General features: G+C 39.9%; 1 protein-coding gene across 4 annotated transcripts in view; it reads left to right on the forward strand.

Moving 5' to 3' along the window:
• CUX2 (cut like homeobox 2) overlaps positions 1 to 14,526 on the forward strand; it is a 711,333-nt gene that overhangs the window by 579,496 nt on the left and 117,311 nt on the right. Inside the window, exon 1 of one of the 4 annotated variants that reach the window (XM_082244163.1) lies at positions 1,351 to 1,430. The exons of the other annotated variants lie outside the window; for them this stretch is intronic. Within the exon in view, the coding sequence (XP_082100289.1) occupies positions 1,423 to 1,430 (8 nt within the window). The 5' untranslated portion in view covers positions 1,351 to 1,422. Of the gene's footprint in view, positions 1 to 1,350; positions 1,431 to 14,526 lie in introns of those variants that run through there. 4 annotated transcript variants of the gene reach the window in all.

Here is a 14,526-nt window from a genome sequence, read left to right on the forward strand (position 1 = left end):
TGATGTATCCTGCAAAGATGTGCTCCATCTGACTTATTCTGGTTTCAGATACTGTAAGTCTGTCTTTGAGTTTATAGAAATCTTGTCTGACTAAAGAAACACCCACCTTTACCTTTTCAATCTTAGAGGTGAGATTTGCTTGGCAGGATAATATGACATCTAGCACCTTTGCTGTGTCTGCTGCCGGTTGGTCTTGGGCAGAGGAGGAAAATCCACCATATCGGAACTTATCCAACTTAGAGCTGATCTCCAGTGTCTTACAAGGTGGAGACATAGTAAGTGGGTGTAAGGGCCCTCGGGGACAGTAAAGTAGGCAAAAGCAGTAAGTGGGGTTGCAGGATAAAGGAGAAAAGGGTGAATTACAAGCGGAGCTCCTCTCCCATCCTAATCTATGCCACTCCAGGCCACACCCCACTTCTGTGTTTTTTAGGAAAGCAGTAACTACAGTGTGCAGGGGGAACACAGGCACTTCCAAAATAGAATATTCTTCAAGATTGTTCTTCATGAATGAAGATTGGAATTTTGGCAGGGGGTAGGCAAGTACTAATTGTGTTCCCCCTATAATCACATTTTGTTAATTTTTTTTTAAAGTGACAGAGTCACTTTAACAAAATAAAATAGGGGAAGAAAAGCCACTGTGCTCTACAGAGTACTGCCCGCTATTTGGGAGTTTGTACCAAGCATATTTTTACCCACATTTTACTGTGACTTTCTGATGCTCAAACAAAGGATTTTTTTTATAGACACATAGAGGAAGATTTACTAAAACTGGTGCACACAGATGCAGCTGCGCATAATACCCAATCAGATTCTCTTTAGTAAATCTCCACCATAGTACCCTGTAGACAGTATTAATTGTTTGCATTTTTTTGGACTGCTAGGAAAGTTAGGGGACCCTTGGTAGCAGGCTGAGTTACCACTGCAGTAGGTATTCTAAATGAAATGCCCTGACCCTTACCATAATTATATCTTATGTACCAGAATGCTATTTTTGATTTATTTTTCCATTGTTTTAAAGCTTGATTTTTTTTTTTTTTTATCCTGATGTGGTCTTTTTTATGAACTTATTACTTTTAAGGAAAAATGCTAGACAGATGATAATTGGGCATAAACAATATATCTTTTCTCTCCAAATCTTCTCTGACGCCTTTTAATAAATCACTTTTTAATACTTAACACAACTAATAACTGGTTTGTGTGCTTGCTGAGAAGTGCAAACACAGTTTAAATTAAATACCTGAAGATGATTAATGTAGGGACAACCAGGGAGGGGGGTTAGCAGAATTGTAAGCAAATAGAATAGGAGTTTATTAAAATGTGTTTGAGTAAGGAGGAACTTGCAGAGCAAAAGTAGATTAAATACATCAACTTAGTCGCAGCTTTTGGAGGTGGGTAGCATTGGATTGGGATAGCCGTGACTTTATGCAAAGGTAAATGGATCAATTCATGATTTTAGTGGAATATTAATTGTAAGTTATTGTAATTGTAAGTCCTGATAACTTGGAAGTAAAGGGGAATCCCACCCAAAACCTTTGGGTTTTTTGTTCTGCTTTTGTGTGGGGAAGCTCCACAACTTCTGTCAGATTTATGTTGCTGTCATTGTTGCAGTCTGGCTGATTACATTTCATTTTCTAACTTTTTTTTTAAAACGTCACTGGGACAGAAATTGAATTAAAGTCTAAAATTGGACAATTGTCACCAAAACAGAAGGTGAGGAAAAACTCTGACAACTGTCTAAGGCATAATTTCCCCTTATATTCTGCTGTATCTCTATTATAATAGTGAGAGGAATTCTGCCAAATGGGGACACAAACAGAAATAACAAGCTGACAAAGATTCTAGCCTTCTAACCCTCAAAAAAAGTTTTATCCAGAGTTCCAATTAAATATGTTTGTTTTCATTCATTTTGCTTAGTTTTTTGCACATTACCTTAGACTTTATCATTTTTTTCCCTGATAATTTGCCCTAATCTTTGGATTTATTTGTACTACTATCACATCAATTTTTTTTTTACATGCAAATCTAAGTAAACTGGCCAGATGAAATGAATATTTGGCAGAAAGCTAACTGATGTTTCTGAGCTGTATATAGAAAGTTTATAGTATATTGGCAGACAACATAACCATAAACCTGTTCTTAGCCGTTTACCCTGAACAAGCATGCAGGAGGTAAAGTCAAAAGTCTTTATGTGCATACTTATTCTGGGTTGGTGACTCTTTATACTTTAGTAAAAGTAGGGCTTTTTTTTCAGCGGGAACGCGGGGGAACGCAGTTCCGGCACCTCCAGCACTAAATGTATGTAATGGCAAGGGTTGCTGGGGTGTGCTACAGGATCTATTGATGCTGGCTACTGGGGATTTATTGTCATTGGAGGGGATCTATTTTTACCTGAGGGGGAGGTCTCTTGTTGCTTTGGGAAATCTATTGTTGCTGGAGGTGGCTCTTCTGTTGCTGGGGGTTAGTTGTTGCTGGGAGTGGTCTGGAGAGTCTACTGATGCTGGCTGCAGGTGGGATCTGTTTTTGCTGCTGGGGGTCTATTGTTGCTGGGGGGGTATTTTGCTGCAGGTGGTCCATTGTTGCCGAGGGAATCCATTGTTCCCGGCAGGGGATCTATTTTACTGCTTTTCTTTTTATCGTTAACAAATGTTATACCACAAATGTTACTTGGTTCTATATTCTCTGAAAGGGGCAGTACTGGGAGGTGGGTGGGGGTTGGAACCAAGGAACGATGCTTGAAGGTTGATAGTGGCAGAGACAAGGGGGGATACCCAGAAAGGAGGAGTTCCTGCACCTATTTTCTGAGAAAAAAAAGCCCTGAGTAAAAGTATTGAAGTTGTTTGAGTGCCATAAAAGCCAGACATTTAACTTTTAGGGATAAATTCAGCAATGGCTGTATAGATATTTTTCTCAGTACAGGTTTCATTTGAGAACTTTTCAAAACAAAGGGAGATGATTTTGCTGTTAAATACATACTTGTTCCTTAACCTCCCTGGCGGTATGATTCTGTCAGGAATTACATACCAAAAGCGGTACAATTCTTTTCATGGATATTTGGCGTTACGTATTATAGGCCTACAATTCTTAGTAATTACTGACTTAAACCTAACCAAAACAAGAGTCTAGTAGACATCCCAGATGTGATAAATTTGAAACACAAACGCATGAATTATAATCGAATCAATAATATAATTTTATTATTTAATATATAATATATATAATAAAATTATATTATTGATTAGATTATAATTCATGCATTATATATTATATATATATATATATGTGTGTGTGTATATATACACACATATATATATGTATATATATATATATATATATACATATAATATATAACGCATGGATTATAATTGAATCAATAATATAATTTTATATATATATATATATACATATATATATGTATATATATGTGTGTGTGTGTGTGTGTGTGTGTGCATATATATATATATATATACATATATACATATATATGTATATATATATATATATATATATATATATATATATATGCATATATATACTGGTATATATATATATATATATATATATATATATATACATATACATATATATATGTATATATATATATATATATGCATATATATATATATTCATATATAATGTAAAATGTGTTATGTGTTTGTGTTTTGTGCAACTTTTTTTTTTTTTTTTCATTTCCCTCCCTAGTTCCGCTCCCATGCAGCACCCATGCAGCATTGCTGCTGCAGGGAACGGAACTAGGAAGTCATCACACCGACGGAGGATGGAGGAGCGGCGGGATTCTCGGCTGGCGGTCACAGCAATGAGAGATCATCGCTGGATCGCCAGGATAAGGTAAGAGACACCGCTGCGCTCTCTGCACATCCGATCCTAACCTAAAAAATCCACCCCGAGTCACGCACTGGGTTTACCGCCAGGGTGGTTAAAGAGTAACTCTACTTTTGTTGAGAAAAAAAAATGATTCCCCTCTGGGTGATCTATGAATATTGCAAGGATTTTAACAAACTTTGTTGCAGATTCCTACCTTATGTTATGCCTAATATACACAATGAGAAAATTGGGTGAATAATACTGCTTTCAGAGTGATCATCCAATAATCTAATTGTTAGTACACAGCTTTCGAGAGCTGATCATGACAGTTCATGCGAAATATCTGAAGGGATAAACACGAAAATGTTTCTCGTGTGATAAACGAACGATTTTCATGTAACTAGTGAAACTTTATTAACCTATCGGTTTTTAATTTGGGACTAGCATGCAAAAAAAAAAAACGGACTATATTCTCATCGTATGTAGTAGGCATTATTCTAAAGAAATAGCTGTTTGTCCATGGCAGAGTGAATCTGTATGGGAGTGATTTTATAACCACTTGCCGACCACCCCACGCAGATTTACTGTGGTAGGGCGGCTTGGCTGCGCATAATCATGTAGATCTACGTGATTATGTGCACATGGAATCGGCGGCACACGCGCTCCCGCTGTGATTAGACACAGCGGGAGCCAGACGGCGGGAGGAGCGGGCTCGAGCGCCGATGGCCTCCCGTGATCTTCGGCTAGAAAGACAGAAGAGCCGCCTGCTTATGTAAACAAAGCAGGCGGGTCTTCTGTCAGAGAAGCAGGGAAAGATCATGTGATTCATCTAAGCTGAATCACAGATCTCTCTCTCCCTCTGTCCAACCCATCCCCCCACACAGTCAGTAAGCACAAAAGGAAACACATTTAACCTTTGATCACCCCTAGTGTTAACCCCTTCCCTGCCAGTGTAATTTATACCGTAACAGTGCATATTATTTAGCACTGATTACTGTATTAATGTCACTGGTCCCCAAAAAATGTCAGTAAGGTGTCCAATCTGTCCGCTGCAATGTCGCAGTCCCGATAAAAATCGCTGATCGCCGCCATTACTAATAAAATAAATAAATAAAAAGTCCATAAATCTATCCCGTAGTTTGTAAATGCTATAACTTTTGCGCAAACCAATTAATATAAAAATATGTAGCACAATACAAATTGGCCTAAAATGATAAAAAAAATGTGATTTTTTTTTAAAAATGTATTGGGAATGTTTTATAGCAGAAAGTAAAAAAATATTGTGGTTTTTTTTTTTTCAAAATTGTTGCTATTTTTTTGTTTCTAGCGCAAAATTTAAAAACCGTAGAGGTGATCAAAGTGCCGAATCGTAAAAAATGGCCTGGTCATTAAGGGGGTAAAACCTTCCGGAACTGAAGTGGTTAATTATTTGCAGTTCCAGTATCTCACCCAAAAGAGTTTTTGTTGCATGGGATGCTCAGTCGGAACTGTATCTTAGTGCAGACTTCTGGGAAAATCAGTAAGCCAATCACAACACACAAGCAGGAAATTAAATTTCTGAGGGGGAGGGGGGGTTCTGTACACCATCTGTTTACAGAAAACTTCCAACTAGCCATATTGCATTGCATTTTACAGAAAATGACAGCACTGCAGATTGGAAAGAAAGGTAATTTTGAAAAACATTCATGTACAATCAGACTTGTGTCGCAATTGTATACGCTATATTATATATTTTTTTATTTGCTAATTTTTTTCCCCATGAAAGTGAAGTTACCCTTTAACTACTTTACCACCGGAGGATTTTGCTGTCTTCCGTCCAGACCACTTTTTGTGCTTCGGCACTGTGCGACTTTAACTGACAATTGTGCGGTCATGCAATGTGGTACCCAAACGAAATTTACGTCCTTTTTTTCCCACAAACAGAGCTTTCTTTTGGTGGTATTTGATCACCTCTGCGCTTTTTATTTTTTGCGATATTAATAAAAAAAGAGCGAAAATTTTGCAAAAAAATGACATTTTCAACTTTGTCTTTTAACCTTCCTAGCGGTATTCCCGAGTGTGACTCGGGGTAAGATTTTAGTGCCAAAAGCGGTAACCCCGAGTCACACTCGGGGTAGCGCTAAGAAGATCGCTGGATGCTGGAGGAGGTTTTACTTACCTTTTCTCCGGGATCCAGCGAAGACTGCGAGCGGTGTGCGGCGGCCGAGCTCTCTCCCGATCGTCTGCGAGCCCCGGCTTCCGTCTCCGGCGACGTGACGTCCGCCGGGGGGTGGAACCGGCGGCAAATTCGAATGTAAAATGCACCAAACACACTGATATCGTTCAAAATAAAATAAAATCACATTACATTACCCCCCAGTGCCCTTTCCTGCAGTTTTACTGTACTTTTTATGTAAATATATGTATATATATATATATATATATACATATTTATACAGTATATATATATATATATACGTATATATATACACACATATACATATATATATATATATATACACACACATATTATATATATATATATATATATATACATATATATATATATATATATATATATATATATATATATATATATATATATATATACATATATATGTATATATATGTATATATATATGTATGTATATATATATATATATATATATATACACGTATATATATATATACACGTAATTCTTGTGAATGAGCAGCCCAAACCAACTGTATACATTATATATATATATATATATATATATATATATACATATATATATATATATATATATATATATATAATATATGTATACATACATATATATATATATATAATATGTATAATAAATGTATACAGTTGGTTTGGGCTGCTCATTCACAAGAATTACATGCTTTCAGCACCTAAAATAATGGTACCGCTTTCAGCACCTAAAATCCAAAAGAATCATACCGCCAGGGAGGTTAAAAAATATCCAATATACTCAATTTATGTCATTTTTTTTGGCCAAAATATATTTAGCTACATGTCTTTGACAAAAAAAAATTCAATGAGCGTATTTTTATTGGTTTGCGCAAAAGTTATAGCGTCTACAAACTATGGTGTAAATACTGAAACTTTACGCAGCTTTAATTTCTGACTGCCTATCTCAATTCATGAAGTGCTAAAATGGCAGGGCAGTACAAGACCCCCCCAAATTACCACTTTTTGGAAAGTGGACATCCTAAGGAATGTTCTGAGAGGCATGTTGAGCTCATTGAATATTTAATTTTTTTGTCACAGGTGTTTGAAAAATGAATAAAAAAAAAAATTTTTTTTTTTTTAACACAAAGTTGTCACTAAAAGATAAATTTCTCACACATGCCATGGGTATATGTGTAATTACACCCCAAAATATATTCTGCTGCTTCTCCTGAGTACAGGGATACCACATATGTGAGACTTTTTGGGAGCCTAGCTGTGTACGGGACCCCGAAAATCAATCTCCATCTTTAGGTTTTCTAATGGCGTAAATTTTTGATTTTACTCCTCACTACCCAACACTGTGACAGGGAAGTGAAGGGGTTAAACTGGGGGAGATCAAGGGGTTAAACCTTTATAGAGGATAGATGGCGGGTGGCCTAAACCTATTCGGGCCTAGCGCAAGCGCAAATTAGGGTCACCAGTGACACTAAATACAGTGATCAGTAGTTATCTGATATACTGTATATATTAGTGCACTGTTTTATATGGAGTGAAGGGGTTAACTGGGGAAGATCAAGCGGTTAAAAGTTTATTAGGGAATAGGTGGCGGGTGCCCTAACCCTATATGGGCTTAGCGCAAGCGCAAATTAGGGTCACTAGTGACACTAAATACAGTGATCAGTATTTACCTATATACTGTATTTAGTGCACAGAGTAATAGGTAGTGAAGGGGTTAACTGGGGCTGATCAAGGGGTAAAAACTTTATTAGGGGATAGGTGGCGGGTACCCTAACCCTATTTGGGCCTAACGCAGGCGCAAACTACGCTCACAAGTGACACTTATACAGTGATCAGTAAAATATCTGTATACCACTGTATATAGTGTTCACTGTGAGGGGTTTGGGGGTGATCAGGGGGTGATCAGAGGTGATGAAGGGGTTAAATGTGCCTATGTGAGGTGTGTCAGTGTAGTGTTGGTGGAAACTCACGTTTTTGGTGTGTCTCTGTCTCTCTCCTGGAACCGAAAGGACTTCAGGAGGGACAGTGACATCACTTCCCCTGTCTGTGTTTACATTACACAGACAGGGGACAGATTGCCATTGGTGGGGACCGATCTACAGACACTGACCAAAAATCATTGGTCAGTATCTGGTGATTGATCGGTTCCCTACCGAATGCCATCGGTATCGGGACCCGCGGCGTGCGGGAGCGCGCTCTGGAGCCGCGATCGCGCATCACATTAATACTACGTGGCTGAGCGGTATCGTGCCGCACTGCCGCAGTAGTATTACCGCGCGCGGTCCTAAAGTGGTTAAAAGTGTACTTTTTCAGCTAGAGTCAGCTGGAGGGCCGTAGTTTGGAAACCCCCTAAGCTAGACTGAACTGATGGATCCTGATGTCTACAATAATTTGTTTATATCTGCTGCAAACTCCTTTACATCTCATTTTACCACTAAACTTTCTCTGTATTTATAGCTGTTGCCTTTACACTCATCTCCTCTGATGCTTATTTTGCTGATAGCATCTTCTTTTTCAACAATTGGATGGCTAGTGATGGTGAAACTTTACCACAGTGCACTAAAGTGGCGTTATCCCAGAATTTGGCCTGGCTGGACGTGGTATTGATCACTGGGGGATAGAAAATGTTCCTGCCTGCAGAAGACATCACCTTAACCTAGGCAAAGATACTTTTAACGGAACCTAGAAAACATTATTTTATTAGAACTTACTTTTAAAAGCTTCAGCATTAAAACAAATATAAAATCTATATATATATATATATATATATATATATATACAGTAGATAGATAATTGCTAAATAATGTGAGATGTCAGGGGTTTATAATGCATTGGTAAAGTTCACTTTAAGCAGCTATGTTGCCTTTGATGATGCTTGAATATATACTTTGAGCTAAGAAATTAGATGTTGGGAATTAGATGTACTGTATACTATAGTAACAAAGCTGCAGTAAGGATCAGTTTCTGCTGGAGCTGTTGTAATATACAAGTCCTCTATGCTATATCTGGCACATTACATTACAAATATTACCACTTATGAGCAATTATTATCATTATGACAGCTATTAATGCCTTTCACTTAATTACTTCCTGGTTCCTTGTGAAATTACCGGGGTTAAGTGTCACCTGACTGTCATAGTTTAGTCATACATGATTTAATTCTTGGAAGTACATCAATGTTTAACAATGGATCTTGCCAGGCCTGTCTCTGGTTAAATGACAAACATTATAAGGAGATTGCCCTTCTTCACTGTGCATCTAGTCATTACATTGGGGTTGATTTACTAAAACTGGAAAGTGCAAAATCAGGTGCAGCTGTGCATGATAGCCAATCAGCTTCTAACTTTAGTTTGTTCAATTAAAGGAGTTGTAAAGGCAGAAGGTTTTTAATCGTAATGCATTCTATGCATTAGGATAAAAATATTTCTGTGTGCAGCAGCCTCCCCAGCACCCCCTAATACTTACCTGAGACCCATCTCTATCCAGTGATGTCAACAAGTCCCTTGGCCATCCAGGACTCTCCCACTTGATTGGCTGAGACACAGCAGCGGTGCCATTGGCTCCCGCAGCTGTCAATCAGTCAGTTAGCTGATCAGGAGAGAGAGAGAGCGGGGCCAAAGGGTAGCTCTATGTTTCAATAGATACACTGAGCTGCAGCATGGCTCGGGTGCCCCCATAGCAAACTGCTTGCTTTGGGGCACTAGACAGGAGGGAGGGGGCTAGGAGCAGCGAAGAGGGACTCGAGAAGATGAGGATCTGGGCTGCTCTGTGCAAAACCAACTGCACAGGGCAGGTAAGTATAACATGTTTGTTATTTAAAAGAAAAACTGGACTTTACAATCACTTTAAGCTTTGAAAAAAAAAAATGGAAGCTGATTGGTTTCTATGCAGAGCTACACCAGATTTGGCAAGCTCCAGTTTTAGTAAATCAATCTCATAGGGGGAGATTTACTAAAACTGGTGCACACAGAGTATGGTGCAGCTGTGCATGGAAACCAATGAGCTTCAAGGCTTTTATAGCCAAAGCTTAATTGAACAAACTGAAGTTAGAAGCTGGTTACTATTCTGATTCTGTGTGCACCAGTTTTTGTAAATCTTCCCTTCAATGTCTACTCTAACCACGCCCTGGTCAGGCATTTTTCAACACTTGCAGCTGGCTCAGGACCTCAAATGGGGTTCCCTTTCTTTTGGGGTCCTAATATTTTCATATCAGCTGTTCCACAAAGTTAGTGGTGTTGAGATGACCAAATGATTTGGCTTAATTGATTTTAGCCATTGATTGGCTTTAGCTTTTAGTTTAAGTGACAGGTCAGTAGGGAAAAATTGAGGTTTCTCATACATATAATGAATTTTAGGTATAAAAAAGTGACATTATTGCATAATCTGATTCTTTAAACTTTGGCCTGAATTTATTAACAAGACTTACGACATCCTCAATTTTACATACTGCTTACGACACTTATTTATGTATGCCAAATATTTCTGCTTTTTATAAATAATGGTGAATTCATATACTGAACACCTATTAAATATTACATATTACAGGCCTAGCACTATCTATATAAGTCATAAGAATTTGGTGTTAGGCTTCATTAGGCACCCCCACTAGGCAGCAGGGATGGCAGTCTGGCACCCGCGATCACTCCCCACTGAAAGAGAAGAACGGTCAGCTGTTGTAAACACAGCTGACCGCTCTTCTCTCTGAAATGATCACAGAGCGCCTGTGATCCTTCTATATAGAATATTATAAAATGTATACAGTGGCATATCTCCATTTACCATACCATAGAATTTCTGTACCGTGGGCAGCTCAACACTTTTCCAGTGCAGCAAGACCAATTTCCTAGCATAGAACAGTAATATGTGGATCAGGGCCCTAGCATGGACACGGTGCACAAAATCATTTAGTATACCCAGCAGTCCAACCTCTGGAGTATGAGGCACGACAGATGTAAAGTTTCAGCAAAAAATGCAAAGATTGACATCCAGTAATCCTTAATGCAGGGACAGGACCAGAACATATGGATAAGATCCGCCAAGGGACAAGCACATCTGGGGCACGCAGCACCAGGGGCAACACCAATACGGACCAACTTTTGAGGAGTATGATGTAGAGGGTGAACATATTTAAACTGTATAAATCTGTTATTTGAGCTAATAAGGTCTTGAAAGCATACCTCCGAGGCTTCCTCCCACACCTCATCGGACAACTCAGAAAGCATTGCGACCCACTTTCACGAAGCCTGCTGGAAAGGGTCAGCACCAGCCACCTGTAATCTTGAGTAGAAAGTAGTGACCGGTTTAGTGACATCAGGGATGGACAGTAGTTTCTCAACAGGGGATTCCGAAAGCTTCAGGATCAACCCATCAAACTGTGCCCAGGCGGAATGACGTAGCAATATGTATTTGTAAAAGAAATGGTTACTCATGCCATGATGGGCCCTCAGGTCATCAAAAGATACAAAAAGGTTGGATGTAAAGACATGGGAGACGTGAGTCACCCTGCCCACCAACGGGAATCCGGGTGACCCTGAAGCTCGGGGAAATTGGGATTATCCCACAACGGGGCACCAGGAGACACCATAGGTTTATCTGTTAACAACATATTGCTGGCATGCCAAGCCAAAAACCCCACGTCAGTGGGCAAGACACGGGAACAGCGTCTGTACAATGACCTATGTATGGCATCAATAGCAGCCGGTCTCGAGCCATGCATAGCCAGCTCGAGGGCGGTGGAGGAGTTTCCCAGAGATTCCCGGAGCCAGTCGTCGTATATATAAGCAAGCTGTGATGCAAGGAAGTATTTATATAGATCAGGACAGGCCAAACCACCCTGAAACTTTGATGCCTGGAGAGAGGTTTTGGCTATGCGGGGGCGTCCGCCCTGCTAAAAAAAGGAGGTCAGGACAGACTCTATCTTACGAAACAGAGATTTGGGCAAGAATACAGGTGATGCGCAGAAGACAAAAAGGAATTTAGGTGATTATATCATCTTGAAAATGTTGATCCTGCCTATCAGATTCAGGCGCAGGGAAGACCAGGTGTGCAGCCTGGCTTCCATATGAGAAATTATAGGCTTTACATTGAGGAAGCAGTAGGCCGAAAGGTCAGAGTGCACCTGTACACCCAGATATTTAAACGTAGGCGACACCTGCATCTTGGACCTATGCAGGTAACTAAAATCCGAGGCGGTGCCGATTGGGAAAGCAACAGACTTATCCCAACCGACCTTAAGGCCCTAAAACCCCCCCAAACTCCTCCACCACCGTCAGCAGGGTCTAAAAGGACGAATCCAGACCATCCAGGTAAACCAATGCGTCATCCACATACAATGATATTTTTTCTAATATATCCCCACAGGTGATGCCACCCACCATCGTCGTCTGCCGCACCGCCAGAGCCAATGGCTCAATGGCAAGAGCAAACAAGAGCGTGCGAGAGAGGGCAGCCTTGTCTGGTCCCCCATTGGAGGTCAAATGGCTCAGAAATGTCTTTATACACACCCTAGCCAATGGTTTGGAGTATAGCAGGCGTTCCCAGTTAATGAAGGAGGGGCGAAGCCCATTTTAGACATAACCTGCCAAAGGAAGGTCCACCGTACAGTGTCGAAGGCTTTCCTGACATCTAGGGATAAAACTAGTCCACGTCTATCCTCTCTGTCCGCCCTATGCAGGTGTAAATAAAGTCGGCGGATGTTATCATACGTACTCTTTCCAGGCACGAACCCATTCTGGTCCGGGTGAATGAGGTGACATATGACCTTACTGAGGCGGGTAGCCAAAAGTTTCGCAAGAACCTTCACGTCGCTATTAAGCAAGGAACTGGGGCGGTAGGATTCGCATAGCAATCTGTCCTTCACATAGAGGCAAGGAGCTCACCCGGGCCAGGGCCGCGTCAAAGAGTCCCTGCAGTCTTGTGGTCAGGTCCCTGGAATATGCTTGGTACCATTCTGCTGGTGGACCGTGCAGTCCAGGGGTTTTGTTAGAGAGGAGAGAGCCTATAGCAGAGTCAATTTTCTCAGAGGCCAGGGGGCCCTCCAGCAGCTGCCTATGGGCAGATTTCTGGCAGGATTAATTAATTTATTTAATTAATTGTCTTTATATGTTTTACTAAGTGAACAGATAACAGTAAACACGTTCAATGCTTTATTTACCAGACCAAAAAGAAGCAAATAGAAGTTCATTGTTAGAATTTACATACACTTTAAGCCCCCATTCACATCATTTTTCTGCATCTGTCTCTGCAAGAGGTCAAAAACATTAATAATAGTTTTTTTGTGCCCTGTTCACACCACAACACGGAGTCTGTGTGTGTTTTTTTTTTTTTACTGCACAGAAAAAAAAAACACACAACTACAACATTGTGGTACGAACAGGGCACAAAGAAAACAAATGTTTAAGGTAAAGCAGAGCTCCACCCATAAGGGGAAATCCCTCTTTAAGCAAACCTTCCCCCCTCTTGCCACATTTGGCATGTCATTTTTTTGGAGGGGAGAGGGGGCGCGTACCTAGTTTCGACAGGTACCCACTCCCACTCTCCCAAGTTCTCTTCTCCCCCTCCCTCCCTGTAGTCTTCTGGGACCCATCACATGGGACTGCTTGACCATTCAGCAGGTGCAGCACTACTCGTGCAGTGCACACCTGGCTGTGAAGCCGCCAGTTGAAATTCCAGCACTGGGAGGAGGAGAGGGAGAGAAGCATTGGTTCTGGCGAGCAGATCGCTGGATCATGGAACAGGTGGGTGTGTGTTTTTTTGAAAGTCAGTAGCTACACATTTTGTAGCTACTGATTTTTAATACACACAAAAATGACTGGAGCTCCACTTTAAATATTTCTGCACAGAAAAAAACCTCACATGACACCAGCACTTTTTGTGACCTTGAAGAGACCTGTGTGAGAAAAACTCAGGTCTCTGCACAAATATCAACAGGCCTAAAATATTCTATTCAAGTCAAATGCGTTTTTATATTTTTAGTTCTTTTTTTCCCATTTTTTTTTTTTTGAGTTTTAAAATATTTTATTGGAATAAAAGTAATAACATTAAAAAATAATGTTACACATAGGTATTTTACAACATGGATGTAAACAATACAAACGCTTAAAAAAGGAAGAAAGGTCATCATTGGTTAAAATATTTCAGTCACAGAGACTTAGTGCAACATTCAAGCAATAGGCTTCATCATATATTGAATTACATGTCCATTATGATTTTAAATATTACCCTGTCCCTTTGTGGATGACCATGTTATAGTACAGTGATGGCGAACCTTGACACCCCAGATGTTTTGGAACTACATTTCCCATGATGCTCAACTACACTGCAGAGTGCATGAGCATCATGGAAAATGTAGTTCCAAAACATCTGGAGTGTCAAGGTTCGTCATCACTGTTATAGTAGATTTGGTCTCCAGTCTCTCATAGGCTGCCATGCAAGAGAGTAGTAGAGGCAACGAGGGCACAGCTAAGCAATCAAGAAAAGAGCCTTACAATATGAAAATGGAAATAAACAGCCCTATCCTAGACACCTTC

Source organism: Pelophylax lessonae, assembly GCF_965119305.1.
Source record: "Pelophylax lessonae genome assembly, chromosome: 1".
NCBI lineage: Eukaryota > Metazoa > Chordata > Amphibia > Anura > Ranidae > Pelophylax > Pelophylax lessonae.